The following is a 27394-nucleotide window of genomic DNA, read 5'->3' on the forward strand; positions in this document are numbered from 1 at the left end:
TTCAGCTGAGTCTCTGCTTCGTAAGAGGCAATCTGCGGTTGCGGTGCTGCTCACTTGTAGCTCACACCCTTCAAGTGTGCCCAGTGAGAAGTCTATGCTCTGGGAAAGGTGGGACACGCAAAGGGAAGGCTCCGTTCCTCAGACAACAAGAGCATCGCTCTGCTTCCACGAGAGCTTGCAGGGGACTGGGAAGCATTGCAGGGCTGGGATTGGAGCAAATGGGTCCTCGGTTGGTTTTGTAAGCTGTCGTAAATCCAGGAGACAGAGCAGCAAATTTAAAATGATTCAGGACTCCAGAAGTTCTAAAAGCATGACCTACTCAGGAAAAACTGGGTGTTGTGGGGAGGTCACCCACTTTTAATCTCTTTCTTTTCTGTATGACTGAAAACTGCATGAAGCATTTTGACTGATTGCAAAAAATGTCTTTAAGCACCCTGAAAACTTGTGATGTATGCATCAGCTGCTGCTTATCTACCTACCTCAGATGTTCTGCGGATGCATCAATGTCACTGGATTCATTGGCAGATAGAACTGTGTTTTACTTCTGAGGAGATTCACATGTCACCGTGCAAAAAGGAATGATTCAGATTTAAAAGAGCCTCCCAGATATTTGAGTGTGTAGACACAGCATCAGGAGATGAGCCCTTACATGTGAGGAGAGCTGGGATTCATGTCTCTCACTCAGGTCTAAGAATCAAGTCATACTCTGCCTTGCTTTGTTTTGATGGCTTCTCCTTACCCAGCCTTGCCTTGCTTTATCTTCCCCCTTTTCCTCCCCATCCTCCTTTTCACCCTATCTCTTCTGCATGTTCTGATGTTAAATGCAGCTCTTACAAGACCTGGACAAGTAAGACTGTTCTTGAAGGGGCTAGTATATATCTATTTAATTCCTTTCTTCTCATCAGCCACCAGGTCTTCTATTTAATAAAATCACCTTTAAAAAGAAGTCAAGTTTCTTTTTCCTGATGACAAAACCCAGTCATTGAGGCTCAAGGATTCCATTCCCCCCTCTCTTTACAAAGCTCCCTGCATCAAGCAACCGCTGTTAGATTCCTAACATTCATGCAGGCCTTGGTCAACCTCACCTAATCCCGCAATCACGTGTATGCTGGTGTTTGGAGTCTTTCTCTAGGCTTGAAGCGTATGTGATGGTGGACAGGCCATCAGCATCCTCTAAGAGCCTGTTGTTTGGATTGCTCTGTATAGGGAAAATGCCCCGAAGAAAAGGCTTGGAGAATCACACTGTTGGATCTGGATTCATTCTTGTGGGGTTTTCTGACCTGCCCGGCCTGCAGGGCCTGTGCTTCACAGTCCTCCTGGTAATCTACCTTGTGGTCCTCATAGGGAACAGCCTGACTGCTCTCAACACAGTGGTGGACTCAAGTCTTCACAGCCCCATGTATTTCTTTCTGAGGAACTTGTCCTTCCTGGAGATCTGCTACACATCGGTCACTCTGCCAAAAATGCTGGTGGGTTTCCTGAGGGAAGATGGCAGGATCTCCTTCCTTGGCTGTGTTGCCCAGCTGTGTTTCCTGGTTTTGCTGGGCAGCATCGAATGCCTACTCCTGGCTGCCATGGCCTACGACCGCTACGTAGCCATATGTGACTCCCTGCACTACACCCTGACCATGAGCAGGGTGCTCTGCATCAGACTGGTGGTGGGGTCATGGGTGGCTGTCGTACCAGTGCAAGTAGGACAGACCTACCTGGTGTTCACTTTACCCTTCTGTGCATCCCATGACCTTAACCACTTTTTCTGTGATGTCCCCCCCCTGCTAGAACTGGCTTGTGCAGACACTTTCTGGAACCATGTGATGCTGTACACCATCATCGTGGTATTTGCAGTCCTTCCTGCCTCCTTCATATTTATTTCTTACGTTGCAATTATCAGGGCAATTCTGAAAATGCCTTCAGTTCTGGGCAGACGCAAAGCTTTCTCCACCTGCTCTTCACACCTCGGGGTGGTGATGCTCTTCTATGGCTCAGCCACAGTCGTCTACTTAAAGCAACGGTCAAAGGATTCCGTAGACACTGATAAATACTTTGCTCTGTTTTACACAATTGTGACTCCCATGTTCAACCCTGTCAACTATAGCCTGAGGAATAAGGAAGTGAGAATTGCCTTGAAGAGACTCCTACGGACAAAGTGAAACCACAGGGTATGTAAAATATTCCTAAATGGTACCAGAAGTCCCACTGGGGCTGCCTTGTGCCAGGGCCGGCTGCAGGGCTGTGAAGGTGGCTGTGCAGGCAGGGCTGCCCAGGGCTGTCCTTGCCAGCAGGGTCCCTGCAGCCCAGGGGGCTGTGTGCTGGGGCAGGGGCTCTGCCGCCTGCCAGGGGCAGCTCTCAGCCTGCCCAGGAGCTCCCGTGGGGCTGCGGGGAGAAGCTGTGGGTGGAAGGAGCAACCCTACTGAGGACAAGGTAATTGTGCTGGTGATCGGGTGCTGCACGGGTCAGAGGTACTCACAACTCCGGCTCAGGCCCAGGTCATTTCCAAGGGGACGTGTCATGAGCATGTTCATTGCAGGGGTTCCCTGCTTCGCTCTGTGCTTTCCTGAATCTGTGCGTCCACTTCTCTGTGTCTTGGCTTGTTAGGAATGGAAACTCAGCTGTGGAGGTCAGAGCAGGGGCACAGACTATTAAAGCATTACACAGGTTTACCAGGAATTTCAGCAAGTGCCTTCACTCCCCACTAGCTTCCACATCAAAATATCCTTTCCTTTTCCATCAGGGTTTGGGTGACCTGTTGTTCTTTCAGGGGTGCAGACAGAGAGCGGCTGCAGGGCAGAGCTGGGCACACAGGGGCTGAGCTGGGCTCTGTGAGCGCTGGCAGGGAAGAACCCTGGGGCCAGAGAAAGAGCTGCTGGCAGGGACAGCTGCAGGATGGAGACATAGGGACATAGGGGGCTTGGGGCAGTGGAGGAATGCTGAGGAGAACACTAACACAGGGTAGATAGGGGTACCACCCACTGTGCCCTACCATGCAGATGCCTTCCCTGAAAATACACAAGTTTTCTCTCTTCTATAAGCTATCACAGCCTTTAGCTCATAAGTTCCAGGCTCCTTGGTACCTCCTCATCCAGCAGAGCTGGGCAGCTGAGAAGGAGCTGGAGGGACACACCAGATTCCCTGCCTCTGCCCTCAGGCACAGACAGTCCCCTTGCCTCTCAGCACTCACTCTGCTCTCCCTGAGCACAGCACAAAGCCCTCCTGACCTGACTCTGGCCATGGCCGCTGCTCAGCACGGGCAGAGACGATGCTGACAGGCCCTTCTGCGCTGGGAGCAGTTTGGGCTGAGCCAGGGCAAGGCCAGGACTGGCCACTGCCCCCAGGGTTCCCATGAAGCCCCTGCTGCAGAGCAGGGCTCACTGCTGGGCAGCCAGCGGGCACAGCCCCTGCTCCTCACAGCACACTCGGCCAGCACTCAGCACAGCTCCAGCCACGGCTCGGAAGGGAGCTCTCCCAGGAACGGCAGAGGGGGGGACATGGGGCACCGGGGGCGCATCTAGGAGAAACGGCTTTCACTTGGCTTTACAGAAGAATTGCCTGACTTGCCACTGGTTTTGCTGCTTAAACAGCACCCTATGGTTGGAGGCAGCAGATGTCCAATACGAGTTGCACCACCCAGTTCCTCCTCCTGGCTTTTGGAGACACGCGGGAGCTGCAGCTCTTGACCTTCTAGCTCTTTCTGGGCACCTACATGGCTGCCCTCCTGGCCAACAGCCTCATCATCACCACTGTAAGCTGTGGCCACCACCTCTACACCCCCATGTATTTTTTTCTTTTCAGTCTCTCACTGCTCGACCTGGGCTCCATCTCCACCACTCTACCCAAAGCCATGGCCAACTCCCTCTGGGACACCAGGGACATCGCCTATGCAGGATGTGCTGCACAGCTCTTTCTGTTTCTCTTTTCCCTTTCAGCAGAGTGCATGCATGTGCCTCTTATCCCTATTTCCATAAGCATTCCTTTAGTTAATAGATACTGTAATGCTTGTTACTCCTCTCCCTCCTCCCTGCTGTTTGTGGACTATTTCTAACGCATGGTTTGTCTCTGTTGCTATTATTTTGCTTAATTTAGCGTAGCACAGAGACTGGAAATGGAATTTCCAGTGGAAAATGATTTCTTCTTCCTTGGGCCTTAACATATAGGATCCTGAATCATGTTAATAAACTAGAAGTGTTGTGATTAGATTCTGCTGATGGATACAAGCTCCCCTCTTTATGTTTCAAAAAAGCAGTATATGGATGTATCTTTGGCAGGTATTTAGAAGCTGAATTCACCTGGGGACAGAGCTGGAGATAATTTTCACAGAAAGCTCGTCGTTTGCACGGAGTACAGGGTTAGATTCTAGATTCTCCTCTAAATGTATAAGACTATTATTTCAGGACCAAATTGTACTTGTTAGTATGTATTTATATTATAATAATAGAAATATATACTGTAATTGCAGGTGTTTGCCCTAGCTTCTAGATTTAAAAGACCAATTAAGCAGCACACAAAATAATAGCTTACTGAAGATTTCTTTAAGGAATAGTCAGTTCCAGATATTTGCATTTTTAAGCTTCTTAGAAATGGTTGGGTGTATTTTGCAGATACCTTTCCACATTTTCACCTTTTATATGGAAAGATAAATTGTCTTAGAAACTCCTTCTAAGCCAGCTTTTGGGGCTGGAAAGTAGGTTTCTGGAGACATTCTGAGATGGGTTTTTTGTGGGTTTTGTGGTTTTTTTTTCTTTTTTTTTTTCTTTAAGTGAGAGAAAGAAACAGCAAAGCATTTTAAGCTAAACAGTAACAAAAAATTGCACCGATGTGTTTGCATAACACCTGTAATAGTTTGTACATATAGTACAGCAATGACTTGTGTGTTCATAGGGAAGAGGCCAATACATTTTCTTTCTAAGCTACGTATTCTAGGTTTCAGTCTACAGCTTCTAAGCTAAGGAACTAATTTTTCATACCTGTTTCTTCCCCCCCCCCCCCCACACACACACACACCCCGGAGGATTACCTTATTTGCTAAATATGACACCTTATTCATCTCACAGTCCCTCTCCAAGTGCTCATGTGGCTTCTTCCACTACAGAGCTTTCTATATAAATTTTTCCATTATGGTGCCCACACAAGCAAATGAAAAAAATCAAATCAAATAAAATAAAATCTACATTTTTGTATTCCTTAGGAAGCGGAATCCTGGTTGTATTGAAGCCAGTGGTAAAACCTCTATAGATTTCCTGGGGTCAGGATAGCATTTGTGGCCTTGACCACCGGTGCTTTTCTAGGTTGAAACATTTCTGTTACAACTTTCAGATGTTCAACCAACCACTTAGAACAGACTAGCCCTTTTGTATAAAATTGCATCAGAGAGAACAGAAAATTCAGAAAATAGTGCAGCAACTCAACTTTTTGCACCTTTTTGTCTTTTGGGGATCATGGCATTTTGCAAAATCATTCCTGCTCAGGGATAAATTGCTTAATTTACATATTCAAACAAATCAGAATCAAAGCTGTTTATTGATCTACTCATAGCAAGTAATTAAGTAGCCATCTGAGCTATAGCTTTTGCTGCTTTTCGTTATGCATTTCCTGATAAGGTAAAGTCATATACAATTGCACTAATATATGTTCTGCTGCTAATAATAGCTTAAATAACTTTTCTGTATATAGTGTAAACTGCATCAAAATGCAGTGTTTGAGGGAAGTCTGCATATTAATAAACCTGTTTTGTTGTGGGGGTTTTTTGGCTTCAGGCACAGTGGTTAAAGAATTCTCATTGCCATATCCTTTGAGAACCACACTTGAAGAGTAGTCTGTACAGGCTAAGAATTCTCATTCTTCTATTATGAGTTTTAGACTTCGAGTCTTTATTCCTCCAGGTCCATGTCTTTTTTTTTTTTTTGTTTTTTTTTTTTTTTCCTAATCATGGGCTTTCATCCAAGAAAAATAAGATGTACATCCCAGAGAACTGATTAAAATCATTTCCAACAATACATTGAGAGTGATTTTACAGGTCACAAAGCCATTGACTTTCCACTCAGTCTGAAGGAAGCCAGTAATAAGATATTCCATGTAAATTAAATCATAAGGGACTTCTGAAAACATACCCAAAACCAAGAATCTTGTAAGACTATAGGGTAATCCAGGTTTGAAGGAACTGCAGTAGGCCATCTACTCCAGTATTCTGCTCAAAGCTGGATGAACAGTCCTTGCCTAGTAGTAAGTAAAGACTATCTGAAATCCAATTTTCCTTCCTTACAGTTTTGGGTTTTTTGGGGGTTTTTGGTTGGGTTTTTTTTATTATTATTATTTTGAACTTGCAGCCCAATATATTTAAATTATGTTTGGAGCTAGGGATCTGTTTACAAGCCGTAACAAAGGATGATTAGAAAAACAAAATTAGTCGAAATAGTTTGGAGACTTTCTTAAGAAAGTGCAAAACCAGACACTTCTGTGAAAATACACTATGTTATCACAATAAACAATAAAGATCAGATCCCAGCCCCTATATGATACCTTTTTTTCATAGTGAGTTCATCAGATAAACCTCCAAAACACAGCAGAACGCATATGAACTTGAGAATGCATATGTAATTACTAACGTATGTGTGGCTGTTTGAGGTATGAAAGTCCAAAATACATCTTCTTCCAGGAGTATGTTTGAGCATGTTTTTTCAGTGTGCTTTTTATGTGAGTATGCTTGATGTTATTTGTCAAATCAGACTGTTAAAATATTTCTCTGAATTGTCTCTGAAACAGAGTGCCTGAAATAGCTTCCCCTTTTCACCTTGTGAATAATTCTGCATGTTTCCCCTACTTCTCCACATTTTCTGCATAGTATAGCCCATTCTTTCCTTGAATCCCCTTCAATAATTTCATACTCTGCCTGCATACGTTTGCTAATGTTAAACTATGTCGCTTAGAGCAGCCAACGTTGCCTAAGCGCGTACGAGGATGGAGTTCTACAAAAAGTTAGAGTATGCAGGAGGTATAACATATTTAGAATCAGGTTCACTACCATCATTGCTATTATAATCTGGGGGAGTGCCTTGTCCCCTTGAACTTTTGTGCCTATATGTGCTTGTGATATAAGCCGTATGTACCTGTAGATTTCTTTGCGGAAATATATATGCGTGTGTGTGTGTGTTTGTGTGTGTGTGTGTAATATATATGTATATATTCCACATATATATATATGTGGAAATCTATATAGGTATTTCTCTAAAGGGGGTGGCCTCCAGGTAATGATCACTTCCTCCTGGAAGGGATTTACTTCAACAAGATCCTTTTCCAATGTACCTCTTTAAATATTTTGCTATGTGAGATTTGCTCAATGTGAGAAGATGAAAAAGATTAATTTCCTGTTTTCTGTAAGGTAGACATATTTTACTGCAAAGGCATATGGACAGTAACTTCTGTTTTCAAGGAATGTGTTTGCCAGCAAAAATTATTCATGATCACTTCCTTAAATTGTTGGAATAAGGAGTGGGAAAAATATTTCACTTGATTAATAGGATTAGGAATAAAAAATCAAGAACCGTATTTTCTGGAAAAATGGATCTGCAGATTTAAAAAAGAAAAAGAAAGGATGCTTCCCGTATCTACTAGTGGAAATTTAACTTTGTATCTGGGCGTTTGTTGGCCTGTACCACGATGAAGATGGAGCTGCTAACAAGGTGCAAAAGATTGAAATGCAGCTCAGCATTTCAGAAGCAGCAGCTAAAGATTTGGAATCAGTCACCAACGTAGCTGTTAAACTATAACGAGTTTCAGAAAGTGGCAGCTGATTAGCACACGCCGCTCTCTCTGTTACCCTAGAAAATACCCATTACACTGGTTTCTGTTGGAAGCGTACCCCAACACTGCTTTGCAGAAATAGCCGGGATGTTTGGGTAGTCAGCATGAACTCTGTAAAGCAAACACCAACTCTGCAACTCATCCCGGGGTTTCACCTGCAGCTCGTTAAGGTCCTGTGCATTGCCCCAACAGCAATGATGAGGCTTGGTTTAAACTACAGGTATGCAATTAGGTATACGTAACTTATAGGATAGATCTTACTAACTCATAGGTTCAAGATATATTTGATATCTATCAAGCTTTTTTTAAAATCACGTGGCTCGCAAAGCACTTACATAGATGAACAAATAGCTCTAATGAATCTATTTTACCGAGTTTAAATTGTCGCCACAAAAATATTTCTATTTTGGAACATGCTATACTACTAAACAGAATCTTTTCTCCCACCACCTTAAGAACTACTAATCTGCTTTGTGCTAACACCAGTCTATCTCAAAAGTTCTTTTTACATTTCTCTCTTTCCCTTTTTCTCATTGCTCTTTGATGTTTTATTGTGTCTCTGCCTCTGATATTTGTAGCATATTCTGATTTCATATACACTTTTGTAACATCTTAGTAGTATTTACAGTGGTATTACTCTTGAATGACACAGAAGTAACAGATCAAAGCTTCTTTTCTTTTTAATCATCTGCCCCCTATGGCATAGACTGTGTTTTCATCATTCTTTGCAAAGCACTGTGTCAAGTAGCAAGAATGTTTGGAAGAGATACTGAACCAATTTCCTTTCCAGAAAATCTGAAATTGCAAGCAGACAAAAAAAAAATAAAATCAGACATATAAGATAATTCATCTGTGATGACACTGCGCCACTGTGCCAATTTTTCACCCACAGATCTAAAAATATCTTAACACAATCTCCAAACGTTAGGGAGTTGGAACTGATGAAAGTTTTGTTTTGTTTGGATTGGACGTTGTGGGTTTGTTTGTTTGAAGATTTCTGCACAAAGTCTGTTTGAATGTAGTGGTCCTGAGGAATTGAGAGGATTGCTGAACACAACTTGATGATCGATGCAGATCAACATTTACCATGCTAAGCAAAGAGCAAGCTTAATCTGCCTGAACCAACTTCAACTTGACTCTTGCTCTCATTAGTACTGCCTATTGATCTGTGGCCTGATGGCCAGCTCTTGTTCACAATCATGTTCAAGTACAAAAAATCTGTAACATCAGCAAGGCTTTGGGAACACAATAAAAAACAAAGGATAAGGAATGGTAACTAAAAGTCTGCCAAATTAGGTCCCTCCTCTGGTAAATTTAAGGTTTTACCTGGAGAAATTCTTCCTGACATCCACTTAGCTCATTATTGAAGTGGAACAACTGAATATGCAGCATCCCAACATCAACGTCTGCTGTTCTTTGGACTCACGTGCAAATTTTGTATTGTACAGTAACACCTGGACAAAGACAGATAAAGCAGTTACTCATTATGTCAAATCACTTGGCATCCTCTGTGGTCTGACTGTCAGTGTTTTGTATTATATACGGATTCCAGTGAGCACAAGAAAAATAATAAGCATTTCCAGTGTTTATAGTATGACTATTGTCAAGATTCATTTTTATTCAAAGTAGTACAACTATATGAACTAATGCTTAGAGAAAGAGAAAAGAGTTTGATTGTTTTTTGAATGTCATGCTAACTTTGGTAATCCTTTTATTATATGCCTTTTCATCAGGCCTTCAATGTATATCTATGTTTTAAGAGAAAATATACACACAAAAAAATCCTGTCAATTCAGTCTATTAAAGGATTTTTTCTCTCCCGAACTTTGTAATCCTTGCTTGGAGTTCTGACAGAGGAATGGTAATAGGAGAGCTCCGCTTTGTCAAGGACTGAAAACCAGCAATGCTTGCTTGCTGACAAAATCTTGAATAAATAAGCTGAGCATAATCAAAACCAAATACAAACACAAGTCAATACAAAAACAAATACAGTGAAAACTTGCTACGTGATACTCTTGCCCTCATGAAAGGGGAGGCAGAGACTCTCCGGGCCGACCCTGTCTGTGATGCGGTGGATGTCTCTGTCCTGCAGGTCAATGGGTGGGAGTGAGCCATCACCACCCCGCCCCCACCCCACCCCACCCCACCCCCCCCGGGCAGCAGGCAGTGAGCAGCAGGACAAAGGCATCTGGAGGGGCAGGAGAGGAGCGGCAGCGAACTGCTCTCCCTGCCTGAAATCCTGAGGCTGCAGAGCAGGCACAGAGGCTCTGCAGGAGAGTTTTACTGCAGGTCGATGTTTGAGCGCATTCAGGTGAGGGAATAGCTGGGGAAATGGTAGGTGAAGAACTAATTGCTTAGTGAAAAGGCTGCTTATTCTGTCTGACGTGCGGAATTAAACTCCGTAACTCGGGGTAAGTTATAAAGCGGGGTGTTTATTGCAGTGCCGGGTGCAAGGGGGGTCGCTGCTCCTAACTTGCACACGTAGTTTTACTCACGATACATATTTACACAGTGAAGTTGGTTAGTTCTGCCCAAAGCCTACACCTACGAGCTAATTATCGGTTAGTTGCCTTCTCGCTGCAGTTTAAAGGTAGAGTTCATTTTAAATTTCCTCCCCATGCTCCCCGGGCGGGGGGGTTCAGTCTCTTCGGGGGGCCATTTGAGTAGGGGGTCGGGATCTCCCCCACCACAGGGACTGTACCCCGGTGTCCTTGAGCCTTACCCCTTCAGCAGCCCGTTTTCTTCCAGCAGCTCGCAGGCCCCTGCCAGAGGCTCCGTATTCACAGGCCGGTGGGGCTCAGCTCCCCCTGCCCTGGCTGCCCCCCGAGGCGCTGAGCGGGCCGAGCCCCAGCCCCTCTCTGCAGGCAGGGAGGCTCCTGCCCGCCTGCCGATGGCTGCTGGCCCCGGGGCGGCTCCTGCCTGCAGCCCGGCTTTCGGGGGGCACCGCGCTGTCTGGGGTCGGGGGGGCACAGCCCTGAGTGCTACAGCTTGCCTACCGGAAGGCAGAGCCGCTCGGCGTGAAGGTCAGCGTAGTTTTTCTGTGTGTTTGGTCATGATTTGGCTTCAGGAGAATAATGCTTTTGAGGTATGATGGCATGAAATCATGATTGAAACAGAGCAGGCATTTGCAGGAGAAATACCAGCCTGGGTGTAAGTCGGTGACCTGTTTTGCCTCTCCCCAGCATTACCTTTAATGTTCATTGTTGGAGGGAAATCGGTTGTGCCAGAGGCATTGTTAGAGTTTACCTGTCCAATGAAATGCCAGAGACTGGCCAATTAGAAAATGTGATTTATTAAAGCAAGCGACAAGTAAGCAAAACAGCGCTGGGCGGCCGGGGAGTCTCCTGCTCCACCAACGGCGCGCAAATTCAAGCAAGCTGAGCAGCTCTTTTTCTCTTCCCCGAGGTCGCTTCTGACACCTTCAGTAGCCCCTCTGCTGCTTCTGTTATCGTGGCTTCTTGTCAGACAGGACGTTCCCATGTTTGGTGTAGCAAGATCACATTGTGGACATGTCTCTTCTTGTTAAACAGGAAGTTCTTAAGACCACCACAACGGGTTCGTTCCTCTTGCTTACCTTGGTTGATCAGCAAATTACCTTTAGTTACTTATTACAATTCCCCCCTTCTTTTATTTATAAGTAATTTGCTGATCAAACCTAGACAATACCTCACAAGCTGCATCTCATTCAGGATTTTCATTTGGTATGATTTTCATCTCTAGTTCCGATTGCTTCATCACCATTAGCTGCACTTTTTCCAACCTGTTTTTCACAAAAGTTACAAATTTATTAATGATACAGGGTCGGAAAGTCAGAACCAATAACAACATTATGAGGGGTCCCACCAAAGTAGAATTTAACGTAGTCAGCCAGGGTGACTGTGACGTATGGAATTAGACTCTATAACTCAAAAGTTATAAAGTAGGTATGTTTATTGCGCGCAGATGCACGGGGGATCGCTCCTCCACAAGCGTGCATACCCGAAGTGATGAACCATCTCACATTTATACAATAAAACAAATGAATATTCAATTAACGCCTATACATATTTGTTACCTAAACCCTGCTTAGTATGTTAATTAGGTTATCAGTCCTTTGCCTGGAATGTGGTGGTCTTGCAGGTTTGTAGGTGATTCATGTTCTTGTGACCATCCGATCTTCTCCAGCAAGGAGACTTAGCACTCCCTCCCTCTAGATAGCATTGGAATATCTCTCATCCTTTTCTCATTCTCTTTTAAATAGCCCCTTTGTTAGAGGAAGAGGGGCAGGTGTCTCCCCGTCTCCCCTTTGTTAGAGGAAGAAGGGCAGGCGTCTCCTCAAAACTGTAGTTGTCTCCTCAGAGCTGTGTGCCTATGTGACCAGACACCGCACCCATGACCAGTCACCATACCCACATTCCTTGAGCAGACATATACAATCACAATCGATGTCCATTGTCCCCATTTCACACTATTTCTCCATATCAATCCCCCCTTTTCTATCAAACTAAGTAAATTCTTTTACTTAAGCAGTCTTCCCGAATGATATAAAGCATCATACATAAGTGTTACCCTTTTAAACATTCTCCAAACCCACAAATATAACATAATGGTTAGTGTATTAAGGAAATTCCTAAACTGATCAATAAGATCACAATGGGGTGTACCATAGCGTTAAGAATTCCTGTTGCAGAAGGTGACCAGCCAAAGAGAGTATCCCACCAATTATGGTTTCCATCCTGTTCTACCTTTTTTAAAACTTTCTTGATCCCCTCTACATCATGATGGATCATAAGAAGAGTTTCGTGTCCCTTTTCTTTGGTTTCTTCCAGTATACGTTGTAAATCTGCATGTTTTAATAGTTCTTTTATACTACTTATATTTAGCCCTATGAGGGTAGGAATTATCATCTGTGATAGGGTAAAGTTAGATGTAAAATTACAGATACAGTAATTTGAATGTTGTGCAGTCTCCTTTACCTCCCCATCTACGGTTATTGTGTTACACTTAGTTCTCAAACACGCACATCCCTTCCCTGCATATATAATTACTGTTTTCAAGTTTGCATTTGGTTGGGCCTCGAAATGACATATTTTCTGATCTGTATCTAAACAAGTATCCTGAGCCATTATAGTATTGCTTTCACAGAGGAAGCCCTGCTGCTCTCGCATAATACAAGATTCTAAATCTACTGTTTGCCACTTGTCGCCTGTCTTTCTGGCCCATGTTCTATGTTCAAAAGGGTATAGGAGCACCCCATTATGCGGCGAATGAAGAGACGGGACGCAGCTTGATGCAAGCAAATGTCAATTTATTGTACAGAAGCACGAGTTTTTATACTCTTTCAGAAGCTGCGCGTTTTAAACAGATTGGTTCTTGAAGCTAAGCATTGCATACTAGGCAATCCCTGATTGGTGGTTAACTACCAGCAATTAACAGCAAGCTGTTACCTTTCCTTGGCGCCATCCTTGGCGCCATCCGTCTCCCACTCCCCTGTGCTCTGCAAACATGCCTCATCATGTTAATTGTTGTCCAGAAAAGCTCGAGCACATTCCCCTCAGCTAACTGATTGCCACGCATGGTCCTAGTTTCCAGCCCGCTCCTGCATCTCCCCCTTCCTGTTGCACAAAAAGAACCTTTGAAACCGAACGAGTAAAAACAAGGTATAAGTAATACAACAAATAAAAAACCAACTGAGACATATTATTAGTGTCAAAATAACCCACTGTCTTTGTTCCGTACAATTTTACAATTTCCCCTTTTTGTTTTTGAACAGCTAGTACCGGTTTTTCATGTTCTGCAGGGCCCTTGCAAACATGACAGCAACCAAGGTAATAGCAAACAAACAATACTGCCAATTGAGTGAATGAATGCCAAAAAGGCTGAAATTTTCTCAGATTTTGATAACATGTTGCTGCAATGGGGCGCCTAAAATCCATTCAGCACATACCATCAAAATCCTCACAGCCATGTCCTTGAGCCAACAACAAAAAGCAGTGGCAATTTTGACTCACATTCTTAACTGCCTACCAAACAAGGTGATTTAACTCTTTAATGCTTTCCCTGTTGTTACTCCGGATAAGAGAAGAACCACTGCGACACGTTCCCATCATAGCCTCCTACTACATTAGCATCTACAGAAAGACAATTATCGACATTCAAAGTGTAAACAATATCATCTTCTTTTGGATTAACATTATACATAGGTGGAAGGGCACACCAAACAAGAACTGGTTCAGTCAAAAAGTTTGAAACATAGCATACCTTCTCTGAACATACCTCTGGGGTCATTCCCTTCATTCCCTATTTTTTTATGCAAAGAGAAACACTTTTACCAAAACAGAGAAGCTCCTATTTACATCTCTGAGCCGGGAGACAAACCGCAGCTGTATGCGCCACCAGGCTCAGGGCAGGAATCATTCATGCAGTTACACAGCTATACATCTCTACAAGCATGCAGACACCTATTAAACACTAGATAACCATGTTTATCTTTCCTATTCTCCTTCACAATACCTAGCTGTTCTCTCATCCCTTGTTAGGTCAAATATTCTCCAGCTTCCTCTCCTATCTCTCTCTTCAGACATTCTCTATCCTCTTTTTTGCTTGTTAATTGCGAGGAGGCAAAGAGGGTGTGTAGCTGGGTGACCATGACCTGCTTTACGTTACAATCAACTAAACACTGAATACAGGAAAAAAAAAAGGTATAGGAGACATAAGGCAAACGTCAATAAGGTGGTTAAAGATAATTATAATAAATACTCTAATACTTTTGAGTCATGGCCCAAAGTTTCCCAGCTGTGAGAAGAGATCAAAGGCATCCCGTCCCTGGCTCTGTTGCAGACCTTTGTTTTAAGGCTTTTGAGTTTTGTATACTTTTGTAAATTAATTCACAGTGGTCACTCAGATTCACGTAACACATCCTATCAAAGTCTTCACACTTGTGTCCCTGTGCTAATAATAAAAATCAATAGCAACTCGGTTCTGTAGCAACATATGATGGACAGAATCAACATCTGTTAATAAGCCAGAAAAAAAAAAAAGAACAGTATTTGTAGTATTACTTTGTTTAGCAAGCTAGCAGCCTAATTTACTAAGCAAGTAAAAGCGTGTACTATTCTTCTGTTATGCTGCATTCCAGAACTCAGCCTGAGAATTACAGTCTGCTGTGAGTTCTGCGTTACAATCATTGGACACATGTTGGGGTTGCGATTGTGAAAGTTGCCCGTTTACAATTTTCATTGGCATTATCATAGCTAGTTGTTTTAAAAGCAACCCTTGAGCTTCCTGATGTTCGACTTGTTGCAAAATATTCTGAAGCCAATCAATAAAGTTAGTATTAAAGTTAGTGACTCTCTAGGACCTTGCAAGACTGTGGCAAGACTCCGGCATCCTGACTGCCTTAATAGCCATCTCATTCATTTGCAAACAGTTGTCCCTGGGATACCTTGCCTGAGTCACAGAATCGGCACAAATAATTTTCTCCAGCCAACTGCTCATAGTTAACAGCAATTCCCCGATTAAGGTTTTCAATCAAGGCCACTATACATAGCTCACAAAAATCAAATAACCACATCATATACTGTATCAGTTAGTACCATACAAAGCAATGACTTCCAATCATGCAGTGTGAGTGTATAAGGCTCTGCCATCACTTCAAGAAGGGACATAGCAAATGTATTATGAATCCTCCCTTCCCGCACTGCTTTGCTTAACCCTTTAACAGCCTCGTATTGCACAGGCTGCCACTCTGCAGGTTGATTTGGCTGACAAAATACTGAACATGCCACAGCAACTCCCAAAACCCATCACTGAAGTGTTTCCCACTTGCATTCCTGCCACCAATCCCTCAGACTCCCTTTCACCCTTCCCAAAAATACAATCAATGCATCAGGGGAGACAAGGGGGTGGAGGAAAGGTCTAGCTCCTTTTCCAGATCTATAGGACCTGGATCAAAAGGTTTATCAGTGTCAATAAAATAATTGTCCGAGTTGTCCTGTTCCCGTGCTTGCTCCTGTGTTGTGAGGGTCGCTGCAATCAGTGACAGAAGCTTTGGGGGCAGAGGAGGTGTGGACGGAATCGCCATCGCTGACGGTTTCTTGAGAAGAGTCGCGCTGTCGGTGGAATTTACAGCTTCCTCTGGTTTAGCACCGTTAGTAGAATTAGTCCACACTTGGCAAAGAGTAGTCAGAATTTGCCACCAAGATGCTAAATGCATTCCCGACACGGAGCTCCCCTCCGCGGCAGCATCATACAATTGGCTGCTGTATGTACACACTTTCATTCTTTCAAAGTCTCTAAAGTTTCTTGGCTGCTCACCTGTCTCGATGAATACAGGTGTTATCCTCGGGGTTTAGGTTGTCCGCCTGGTCCAGACAGCCAGACGATCGGTCAGCCAAGCCATCTCCTCTGGAACGCAGCCCTCTTCCACGAGCTGTCTTTTTTATCGACCAGTTCCATCCTTATTCTTCCAAGGCTTCGGAACACCACCATAGGGGTCACCATTTGAGGAAACTGAGGCACGGACTCCCTGATCTGACTAGAAGACCCTTCGTGAGTCCATATACGTCTCTTTCTGGGGACGAAGCCTGATTCCCCATTACGGATTTCCCACAGCTCACCTCTCAACTCTGGAGGGATTTATGGCTGGCTCCTGCTTCCTTTCAGCAGATCATTCAAAGTTCTGTGGGATTCGCTGCATGTCGCTCAGATAGGCGATTCGAGAGCCCTTCACGTTAGATCCTTAAACGCATCACGTCGGGGTCACCAATTTGCGGCGAATGAAGAGACGGGACGCAGCTTGATGCAAGCAAATGTCAATTTATTGTACAGAAGCACGAGTTTATATACATTTCAGAAGCTGCGCGTTTTAAACAGATTGGTTCTTGAAGCTAAGCCTTGCATACTAGGCAATCCCTGATTGGTGGTTAACTACCAGCAATTAACAGCAAGGTGTTACCTTTCCTTGGCGCCATCAGTCTCCCACTCCCCTGTGCTCTGCAAACATGCCTCATCATGTTAATTGTTGTGTCTATTCACACTCCTTGTCCTCCCAGGGTTCGTGACCTACAAGCTCGAGCACATTCCCCTCAGCTAACTGATTGCCACGCATGGTCCCAGGTCTCAGTTTGCAGACCGCTCCTGCAGAACCCCAATGAAAAGGCCTCTCTGCTTTCCTGAAGACCTTTAGTGGATCTCTCATGAGTTGGTTTTTGCTGAGGGTGCTCCAGGGAGTAGGAGACTCTGCTGTGGGCTCTGCAGGAGTCAGTCCTTCCCTACAGCAGCAGCGAAATAGAAACGTGGTGTGACCTACGATTATATACACTCAGGGCATCAAAGGACTTCACAGCATTGTCACCCCGTGTTCACCCATTATGGAGCGGAGTTGAGGGGATTTTTCTCTGTGTATTTTGTTCCGGTTGCCCCACCACAGCTGAGGAGTGCTTTTGGCACTGCCATTCCTGCTGCACTCCAGGTGCCATCAGGTGGGCCCTGAGAGGCAAAGAGACAGTCCCTTTGTGCGGACTGAGGACAGCCAGTCTGTCCACCCGCCCTGGTCTCAGCTGCCCTGTGCTGGCAGCTCCTTGACCTGCAGGACTATCACCCCCAATGCTTCCCAGAGAAGGAACTGGACGCTGCCGAGAGCAGAGGCCTCCAGTTTCCAAGTACCGATCTGCAAACTCCTCATGCTGCCTCATCATACCTGAGAAGGATCTCAGCTCTGCCCTTGCAGCCAGGGACACAGAGGGCACATTGCAGCTGCCTGTGCACAGCTACCCAGCAGCATTCCTGGGGTGTCTTCTCCATGGGGCTCCCTGATCACACAGTGATGCCACCGGAGAGTTGTGCCCTTCTGGAGGGCAGCCTGCAGCCACCCAGCTCCTGAAGGTGGGCTGTCCTGAAGTGAGAGGTGCCTCTTTTGGACTTCTGGGAGCTTAGGTATCAGGAGGCGATTGGGAGACTTCACTGCCATAGGCTAACCTGTATGGCAAGGCCCCTCAGGCTGGTCTCTCAAGTGCTTCGGAATCCCACGCCGCATCCATGTTGAGTGATAAGAGCAGGAGGAGCAGAGACAGAAGGGGGGAAGATGGACAAACGCTGCAGCGCTGCTACCAGTGGAGGCAGGACGGGGCAGCTGGGAGGGTATTTGATGATTTCTCCCCTTCTGGGGCGAGGCCACGGAGAAGGCGACTGAGCCCATGGCTCTAAGTGCAGAGGCTATGCTGATGGTAAAGAAGAGCAGGGGCTTTCTCCAGGGAAGGTGCCTGCCCTGCAGGGGATGGCAGGGAGATGCCTGAATCCCCCCTCCCACAGTGTTTCTGGGAGCAGCTCCCTCTTGCCGCCTGCCCACGTCTCTGCTGCCTGGAGCTGTCCCTGCCAGGAGCTGTTTCTCTGGCCCCGTGCCTCCGAGCTACTCAGGACTCACATAGCCATCCCACCCGCTCTGTGCTCAGCTCTGCCCTTCTGCACCCTCCTGGCAGCACAGCACTGCCCAGGGCCATCCTGGTGTGTGCAGGGCCAAAGGAGCAGCTCAGAAAAGTGCTGACGAGAGCTGGGTTCTCATGCCTGCTCCAAACCAGCAACATGAATTCTAGTCTCCCACCACCCACTCAGCCCGGCCGGCCTTGGGCACCTCTTGTTCCACACACAGCAACTTCACACCCCTGCGGCTGTGCCTGGGAGCAGAGAGCCGCCATGCCTTCTCCTCTGATGGTATGGCAAGGAAGCCCTCCTCTGGAGCATCTCCTTCTCCTCTGCATTACAGAAACTCTGAGAGTCTTCCTGACACATCCCGTCAACTGTCAGATGTACCCGATTGAAGAGGTCCATCCAGGAATTGCAGAGGTTGTGGAAGGAGGGCCATGGATCCTGCAAAGGGTATAGGGATGCTGCCCAGTTACGTAGGGATGTGTCAGGAGGGACAGAGTGTGGCTGGATCTGAACATGGCACGGGACTCAAAGAAGAAGGAGAAGAAGGACCTGTCTAGGCATGTCACTTAGAGAATGAAGGAGAAATTAAATGTGCACCCCCAACAAACACAACTGGCAAACCAGTATCAACAGACATGGGGAACCTGAACATGAGTAAGTCTGTGGGACCTGACTAGATGAATGCCTGAGTCCTGAGGGAGCTGGCGGATGGAGTCGCCAAGCCACCCTCCATGCTATTTGAAATGTCAAGTCACTCAGGTGAAGTTCTTGGTGACTGGAAAAAGAGAGACATTGCACGCATCCTTCCAAAGGGTAGAAAGAGGAACCCTGGGAACTAGCCACCTGTCAGCATCAGCTCCGTGCCTGGGAAGATCATGGAAAAGATCCTCCTAGAAGCTCTGCTAAGGCCGACGGTGAACAGGGAGGTGATTCAGCACAGGCAGCATGGCTTCAACAAGGGCAAGTCTTGCCTGAGCAACCTAGTTGTCGTCCATGACCTTCTCTGACACAAGGACTGGGTTTACAGGCTTGTAGTTCTCCAGATCCTCCTTCCTGCCCATCTTGCAGGTGGGCACCACTTTGACTAACCCCCAGTCTTCTGGGGCCTCCTCAGTTAGCCAGCACCGTTGATTATCATCCCTGTGCTGAGGCAGTTGAGGAACAGACCAATGATTTTCACAGTGTTCCTGGATCACAGGTACCATTGCCAAGGACACTTTCCAAAGCACTTTGTCCTTCCTGGACATGAGGTTCAGCTGCACCAAAGGTCCTCTGGGGCTTTGAGGAGAGTGGTGGAGATAGAACACGGGTCGAGGAGGGAGAGGTTGAGGAGGAAAAATACATGGAGGTGTTGAGGTGATGGTCGCACACTACGGCAGTGATGACGAGGCCGTTGGTTATGAGGGCAGCCAGGTCGGTGCTGTCGTGGTTTAACCCTGGCCGGCAACCAAGCACCACGCAGCCGCTTGCTCACCCCTCCCTCACCCAGGGGCATCGGGATGAAAATCGAGAAGGGATGTAAAAGGCAAGGATTGAGATAAGAACAACTGAATAGGTAAAGCAAAAAGACGCGGGCACAAGCAAACAAAGCAAGGAATTCCTTGCCCACTTCCCATGGGCAGGCAGGTGTTCGGCCATCCCCAGGGCAGCAGGGCTCCATCACGTGTCATGGTTACTCGGGAAGACAAACGCCATAATGCCAGATGTTCCCAACTTCCTTCTCTTCCCCCAGTTTATATACTCAGCATGACGTCATATGGTATGGAATACCTCTTTGGCTACCCTGGGTCACCTGTCCTGGCTGTGTCCCCTCCCAATATCCCGTGCCCCTCCAGCCCTCTCGCTGGCAGTGCCCAAGGAACCAAAAAGTCCTTGACTTAGTATAAACATCGCCCAGCAACAACTAAAAACGTGAGTGTGCTATCAGCATTGTTCTCACATCACAGCCCAAACAGATCATATACTGAAGAGGAAAATTAACTCTATCCCAGTTGAAACCAGGACAGGTGCTCAGGAAGAGCCAGAAGTGCAAGAGCTGCAGCTCCCATGGGTCTCCATGTGTCAGGAGGAGGAACTGGGTGATGAAGGTGCCACTGGGCATTGGCTGCCTCTGGGAATGGGGACCTATCCAATAGGGAAAAGACTGTGACAAGTTAGGGGAGATTTCTCTGAGCAAACCCTAAAGCTTTCCTCATCAAAACCACACTGAAAAGGCCTTTCTGATTTTTGGAAGACCTTTGGATGTCCCTCGCATGAGCTGTGGTTGGTCTGGCTGAGGGTGTTCCAAGGAGCAAGGGACTATGCTGTGGGCTCTGGAGGTGTCTGTCCTGCCTTATGGCAAGGGGGAAAGAGGAACTTGGGGTGATCAAAGATTAAATGTTCTCATGGCATCAAAGGGCCTTCCAGCATTGTCACTCCCAGTTCACCCCACTACAGAGCGGAGGGGACTTTTTTCTGTGTCTATTGTTTCAATTGCCTCTGGGAAAATTACTCATTGCTTTGGAATTAGGGAAAACTGGGACCCAAAAGAAGCCTAGCAGTATAGAAAGATTTCTAGGCTAAAATAACTGCATCGCTTTTAGGACAGTTGGCTTGGACGGAATCTACTCTAGCACAGCTCCCTAAGCAACACACCCTGCCATCTCAGCACCTGCTGATGGGAGTAATGGAGGGTGGAGCAAGTGGAGACCCCACCGCCAAGCTCTGCTGTGCTCCCTGCAGGAAGGGGAACTTGATGGTACCACACAGCTGATAAGCTGCAGAGCACGTGTCACATAAGAAGCTACGAGAGGCTGTCCCCTGCTGAGCCAACCACTGAGGCGATAGGACTTTCCTCAGATTAAATAATCTCCTTGTCATACGATAGCCCACCTCCATGCCAAAGTTACCCACCTCCAAGGTCCTACTACACGTCCCTGGGCACAGGATACCAAACGGTAACAACAATATGAATGACTGGAGTCCCTCAAGCTCCCCCGAAATGTCAATACAATGAACTGGGCCAGGACTGAAAAAAGTCCAGGGGTGCTGGGTGTTGTAAACTCCTCAATTACCACAGTGACTTAGTGGTTCACTATCTGATAAACACCTCTGTGAACAAAGTGAGGACAAGTGAGGACCCACTCTCTGCGAATGAAGGGACATCTGACCAAGGGAGTCACCTTGGGAAGGATGAGTGACAAAGAACAGGGGGTGGAAAGTGGAAAGAACACCATTGCAAAAGAAGACAAGCTGGTAAGGTCTTTCAACCCTCATACATATAAAAAAAAAAAAAAAACAAAACAAAAAAACCCCACCAAAACGAAACCAAAAAAACGAAAAAACACAAACCAATTTTTGAACCTTACTCTGTCACAAACTTGCATAATAAAAATCTTCAGCTGAAGTTCATTTTCTATAAGTCTCTGGAGATGTGAGTAGGGGTTTTAAGGGCTCTGACTCAATGATGCTGTCAGCGGGGTTCCTGGATAGGTTGGTAGAGTCACCCTCCGATACAGTGGGCTGTCAAAGCGCAGGTCGTGGGCAGGTTGGTCAGACACAAGGTCTCGTCTGTCTTCGGAAACTGCCAGGCTCATTAAAACCAAGAGTCTGAGGAAACCCCTCGTCTTAGTGTGAAAGCACTGCTGCACACTGGGCTGAAGCCCCCCAGCTGTGGCACCAGCCCAGCTCTGCCTGGCCACAAGGCAACCTGGTACCAAGTGTCCCCGAGCCCGTGGGTGCAAAGGCTTTGCTTCAGAGCAGAGACGTGGCCTGGGCAAAGGAGAGCTGAGTCTTGAGCCCTCGGACTGTGCAATGAAGTGCTGAAATGGGCTCTGCAGGGCTTACTGAAGCACTGAGGACATCCTCCCTGCCCTGCCTGCAGAACCACCAGACACACACGTACACACACGCTCCTTTAGGAGTACTTGGATCCTTTGCTGCAGTCTTCCTGGTGTCCTGTCTAGTAATGGGTTAACAAAAGTTGATGCTCATGCAGAAAACTTTTTCTAGTAAGGGAATTGCCAGTGCTGGAAATAAGTGTGTCCCCCCAGGTGAGGCAAGGCCCATGAGGGATTGCCTCATCCTGCTGCCCAGCAGGTTCCCCTGCAGCCCCAGGGACAGCTGGAGGGAGCCCCGAGGGGCAGAGGAGGGAGGCAGGGAGAGCTCAAAAGCAGACCTTGGTGGGAGGCTGCTGAGAGCTCCCTGCTGGAGAAATCTGCAGAGCCCTTGAGGCGGTAAGTGTGTGGCTGCAGGGCAATGCCTCTGCAGTTGCTAGCCGGGTCTGCAGCAGCTGGGGCCCCCCCAGCCTGTGGGACCGTGTGGGAGCCTTTTGCTGTGGAGGAGGCCAGTGTGCTGCAGAGCAGGGCTTCCCTGCTGCAGCGTGGGAGGGCCAGGGCATGTGGGCTGCCTTGTGCCAGGGCCGGCTGCAGGGCTGTGAAGGTGGCTGTGCAGGCAGGGGTGCCCAGGGCTGTCCTTGCCAGCAGGGTCCCTGCAGCCCAGGGGGCTGTGTGCTGGGGCAGGGGCTCTGCCGCCTGCCAGGGGCAGCTCTCAGCCTGCCGGGGAGCTCCCCACAGCTCTGGGGGCGTATGGACTGAGCCCCGAGAGGGAAGGATCTCTCTGCTGTTGAGAGTGTGCTGCATGGCTGAGCGCTGCTTACAAGGATAGGTTACCCTCAGAATATGTCTGGATGAGACTTTTCGTATCGAAGGTCAGCGCAGGGATTGCTATGATAAATCCAGGGCTCTCCTCAATCTGTGTTTTCAGCTTTCTGTTGTTGGGGGCAGGAGAGGTAAGGCAGAAATGTTAATGGAGATCTCGAGTTTGAAGATGTCCCTGAGACTGCCAGCTGTAACTCTGAGTGATGAGGAGGTCTGCCAGGAGCCTCCTGAAGTGCCCTCAGCCACTCCTCCACCTATGAACAGCAGCAGCAGCACCTTTGCTGGAGCCATCAGGGTCGTTCTGAGCTGCCCTTTTCCCCCTGCGGACAGGACCCTGCGCCCAGCCAGTGCCCTGCAGAGAGGCACGTTTGTGCGGGGCCAGTGCACAGAGGCAGAGATGTGGTCTGTGAGCGCTGACAGGGAAAGACCTGGCACAGGGAGATACCTCCCACAAGGAAAATCTCCTGACATCCAGGATATTGCAAGGACTGATAGGAAACTTCAGACAGAATTGTTGTTGAAAGCAGAATCAGAAAGCTCTCTCTGACCATGTGCAGTGCAGACCCCTTTCTCTGAGGCATCCCCCTGGCTGCTCTCCCCCCAGCAAAGCCTCTGCCCTCAGGGCTGGGGGTCCCGAGGCGTGAGCCACCCCCTCTGCAGCCAGAGCTCCAGCAGAGCCGCGGTGCAGCTCTGCAGCCACGTGCCCCGGTCCCTCTGCAGAGCACAGGGGCTGAGAGCAGCTGCCCGGCAATGTTGGTGTGTGGGAGGTGGCGAGCAGAGCTGGGCAAGGGCAACGCTGCCCTCAGTGCCTGGCACGCTCGCCCTGGACACTCTTACCTAGACCATCAGTGCAATTTTACTTCTTTCTCTGCCTTTTGGGGTTAGTTTTATTCTCTTGCTCTTGCTGTCAGGCTCTCTGGGGATGGGTGTTTCAGCTGCAGAGTCACACTCTGACCTTGGGGGTCCTCTCCTGCAGGTGTGTCCATGGGAACAGGTGTCCCAGCTTTCCTCTCAGCTGTGGGGCTGTGGGCAATGCCCTATGTGGAGCTGGGCAATAGGCTGGTTCTCCCTGAACCTGATGCTCTTGTTAGGGCACTTGGCTACCTCCTTGAAGTTCCCTTCCAAGCAGTGCGTTGCCCTCCAGAATGGAAACCTGTCCCCTCGCACCCATTAGTGAGCTGAAAGCCCCACGTAGAGGCGTAGAGTTTCTGTGATGGAGAAAACGCTGTTGGGGTGGGTGAAATGAGCTGTGTATCCTTTGCTGTGGGTGGGATGCTGACTTCTGATGAAAGCCTACAACCTTTACTGGTCTGTGGTGGGTCAGTCTGTTCTCAGCAGTGCCTTGTGGTATTTCAGGGTAACATGGGAGTGTGGCCACCATTCATCTCAGGAAGGTGCAAGCCCATAGAAACTGGGAACCAGCAGGACAGACCACCTCCCCTCACTGTGCCCTCACCACAGGCAATCCTCTTGCCTCACAGACCTCACTCTGTTCCACCTGAGGGCAGCAAAAATGCTCTGCTTTTCTGACATCCGAGAATATTCAACAGGAGAGATGGCGGGGAGCTGTGAAAAAAACTAAAACTCCCTTAAAATGCCTTCACCCTTCCCATTCTTTAGCACTGGCGCTGCAGACGCTGACCAGCCCTTCTGCGTTGGCACTGGTTTCACAGGACAAAGTTAAACACCAGGACTGGTCCCTGCCCCCACCCACTGCTGCAGAGTGGGGCTGGCTGGTCAAGAGCCCGTGGGCAGATGCCCTGCTCTTCATCGCCCACACGGCCAGCACCAAGCAGGGCTGCAGCCACACAGCTGCAGGAAGGTCTCCGAGAAAAGAGAGGGATGTCTGTGTGTGACGGGGGGGTGGTCTGTGGGAAATGGCTCTGATTTTGCTTGCAGAAGTCTCCCCTAAATTATCACTGTCTTTTTCTCCTGTGACAGGACCATATGCCCAGAGGCAGCAGATGTCCAACAGCAGCTCCATCACCCAGTTCCTCCTCCTGGCGTTTGCAGACACGCGGGAGCTGCAGCTCTTGCATTTCTGGCTCTCCCTGGGCATCTACCTGGCTGCCCTCATGGCCAACGGCCTCATCATCATCACCGTAGTGTGCGACCACCACCTGCACACCCCCATGTACTTCTTCCTCCTCAACCTCTCCCTCCTCGACCTGGGCTCCATCTCCACTATTGTCCCCAAAGCCATGGCCAGCTCCCTCTGGGACACCAGGCACATCTCCTACTCAGGATGTGCTGCACAGCTCTTCCTGATTGTCTTTTTCCTTTCAGCAGAGTATTTTCTCCTCACCGTCATGGCCTATGACCGCTTTGTGACCATCTGCCAGCCCCTGCACTACGGGACCCTGCTGGGCAGCAGAGCTTGTGTCCACATGGCAGCAGCTGCCTGGGCCAGTGGGTTTCTCTATGCTGCGCTGCACACAGCCAATACACTGTCACTGCCGCTCTGCCAAGGCAATGCCCTGGGACAGTTCTTCTGTGAAATCCCACAGATCCTCAAGCTCTCCTGCTCACACACCTACCTCAGGGAAGTGGGGCTAATTGTGGCTTATGCATCTTTATTATTTGGCTGTTTTGTTTTCATTGTGCTGTCCTACGTGCAGATCTTCAGGGCTGTGCTGAGGATCCCCTCTGAGCAGGGACAGCACAAAGCCTTTTCCACGTGCCTCCCTCACCTGGCCGTTGTCTCCCTTTTTGTCAGTACCATCTTGTTTGCATACCTGAAGCCTCTCTCCATCTCCTCCCCATCCCTTGACCTGGTGGTGTCAGTTCTATACTCGGTGGTGCCTCCAGCAGTGAACCCCCTCATCTACAGCATGAGGAACCAGGAGCTCAAGGGTGCAATGTGCAAACTGATAACTGTATCTTCTTCTGAAGGAATAAATTTATGAATAGCATTTATAATGTAATTTATCACAGACCAAGAGTGTCTTCTGATTTTGTTGTAGTTGCTCATGGTATTTCATTTCTGATAAATTTGTCGTCCCCATTCTAACTCCTTCTGTGGTTTTCTTTTCTGAAGGTGCCCTGCTCTCTCTTCATCTAACAAAGCCAAAGGGCCATTAAACAACTATGTTTTTCCTGGGATTCTTCCTTCCAAGGCCTTTCTGGAGCTGCAGGGACAGTTCCTGTATCCACAGATGGAGGGGAAAAGGTTCCTGGCATGGCAGCACTACCAGGGAACACCACCCCTTGGCTCTCCAGTGCTGCCCTCCTTCCACTTCCACACTCTCCTTCTGACCCCCTGCCTTGGTGTAAGGCCTGAGTGCTCTGGCAGCTTGGTCACTGCCGTGCTGCGTGGCAGTCCTGTGAGCGCAGGCAGGGGCAGGCAACGAGCACTCTGTGACGGTGCTGGCCTCCATCAAATGTTCTGGATTTGTGGAGACCACCTGAATGCAGCACTGCAACGTGCTTCCTTGAACCGAGGTCCCCGTGCCCATTGCTCATGACGAGGGCTATCTCCGCGAGGTGCCGAGCAGGGCGCGACACCCCCGGGCTGAGGTGCTGCCAGCCTCTGGCAGGGGCAGCAGGAGGCCAGGCAGTCACTGTGCCCGCTGCAGTGCTCTGCCTCCGCACGTGCCAGGGACGGGCTCGTGCCTCTGAGCACCCCTGTGTGCGTGAGGCTGGGGTTCAACCACGCCAGCAGTGCATGAGGCCAGCTGAGGTGGGGACACCTCCCAGGGCACCGCCGTTCCTGTGTGTGACTGCAGGAACAAAGGCCACTGTCCCAGGGAGATTCATCTCACCTGCCTTGGGCAGGGTCATTGCAAGTGCCTCTGTCTGATCACGGCACCCTTTCTGGATGGTGCCCTCAAATGTGTCCGAGTAATCAGGGAGGTTCTGGGGTCCTGGCAAAAGGCAGACATCCAGCCTTTGTTCAGGAAAAGCAAGAAGGACAATTGGGAGAAATACAGGCTGGGCATCCTCACCGTAGTGTCTGGGGAAATGACGGTGGAAATACTCCTGCAGCCATTTCCAGGTAGTTGTGGGACATCAAAGGGATTGCTGCACCCATACGTATTGAGGCAAGAAGGGGATGGTTTGTGCCTGCACCTTTGCAAGGGGTCTGACTTTTTCTCCTGCAGTTTCTGTATAGGCAGATGGGTGACTTCTGGAGTGAAGAAATGGAGGACACTGTGGCTGGGAAGTTGGCTGGCGGCTTGTTGCTATGTCTCGAGCTAGCTCAACGGCGTCAGGGAGCGAAACCCGACCTTGGGAGAGAGACACAGTTATGCTTGTTGGAAGGAAGCCATGGGAGCAAGAGGAGAACCTTGAAGATAGGGAGTGGTCTGCAGAGCTTGTGGCCTTGTAGATAAAGGGAGTTGCTGAGCTGCTGTGTCTGTAATAAAAAAAGAGCCCAGAGTGGAAAGTTGCAGAGCACAGTTACAGGCTGACACGTCAGCCCCCTGCAAAGGTATAAAAGGCTTGCTTGATTTTAATAAAGTGTCCTCAAGGTGTCTCCGAGTGTCTTCGTGCCTTCAATCCGCTCCCAGAGTCGGTGCATCATACGCCACAGGGGCTCAAGTCCAAATGTCACCAGT

The 27394-nt window shown here is 48.0% G+C and overlaps 3 protein-coding genes across 5 annotated transcripts in view; 2 read left to right on the plus strand and 1 right to left on the minus strand.

Moving 5' to 3' along the window:
* The window catches only part of LOC308057440 (uncharacterized protein), a 279898-nt gene that overhangs the window by 197722 nt on the left and 54782 nt on the right, over positions 1-27394 (minus strand). The window lies entirely within an intron of this gene.
* On the plus strand, positions 1064-4085 carry LOC308057445 (olfactory receptor 10AG1-like). Its single transcript, XM_080411549.1, has one exon. The coding sequence runs from the start codon at positions 1149-1151 to the stop codon at positions 2148-2150; it is 1002 nt and encodes a 333-aa protein (XP_080267675.1). The 5' UTR covers positions 1064-1148; the 3' UTR covers positions 2151-4085.
* Positions 24334-25815, plus strand: LOC308057443 (olfactory receptor 14A16-like). Its single transcript, XM_080411547.1, has one exon. It carries the CDS (start codon positions 24716-24718, stop codon positions 25742-25744), a length of 1029 nt encoding a protein of 342 aa, XP_080267673.1. The 5' UTR covers positions 24334-24715; the 3' UTR covers positions 25745-25815.

Source organism: Falco punctatus (assembly GCF_963210335.1).
Source record: "Falco punctatus genome assembly, contig: scaffold_30, whole genome shotgun sequence".
In the NCBI taxonomy this organism is placed as follows: Eukaryota; Metazoa; Chordata; class Aves; order Falconiformes; family Falconidae; genus Falco; species Falco punctatus.

What these genes read in the sequence shown, in the direction of transcription:
- LOC308057443 (XM_080411547.1), top strand. Translation starts at nt 24,716, where the DNA reads ATGGCTCTGATTTTGCTTGCAGAAGTCTCCCCTAAATTATCACTGTCT.
- LOC308057445 (XM_080411549.1), top strand. Translation starts at nt 1,149, where the DNA reads ATGGTGGACAGGCCATCAGCATCCTCTAAGAGCCTGTTGTTTGGATTG.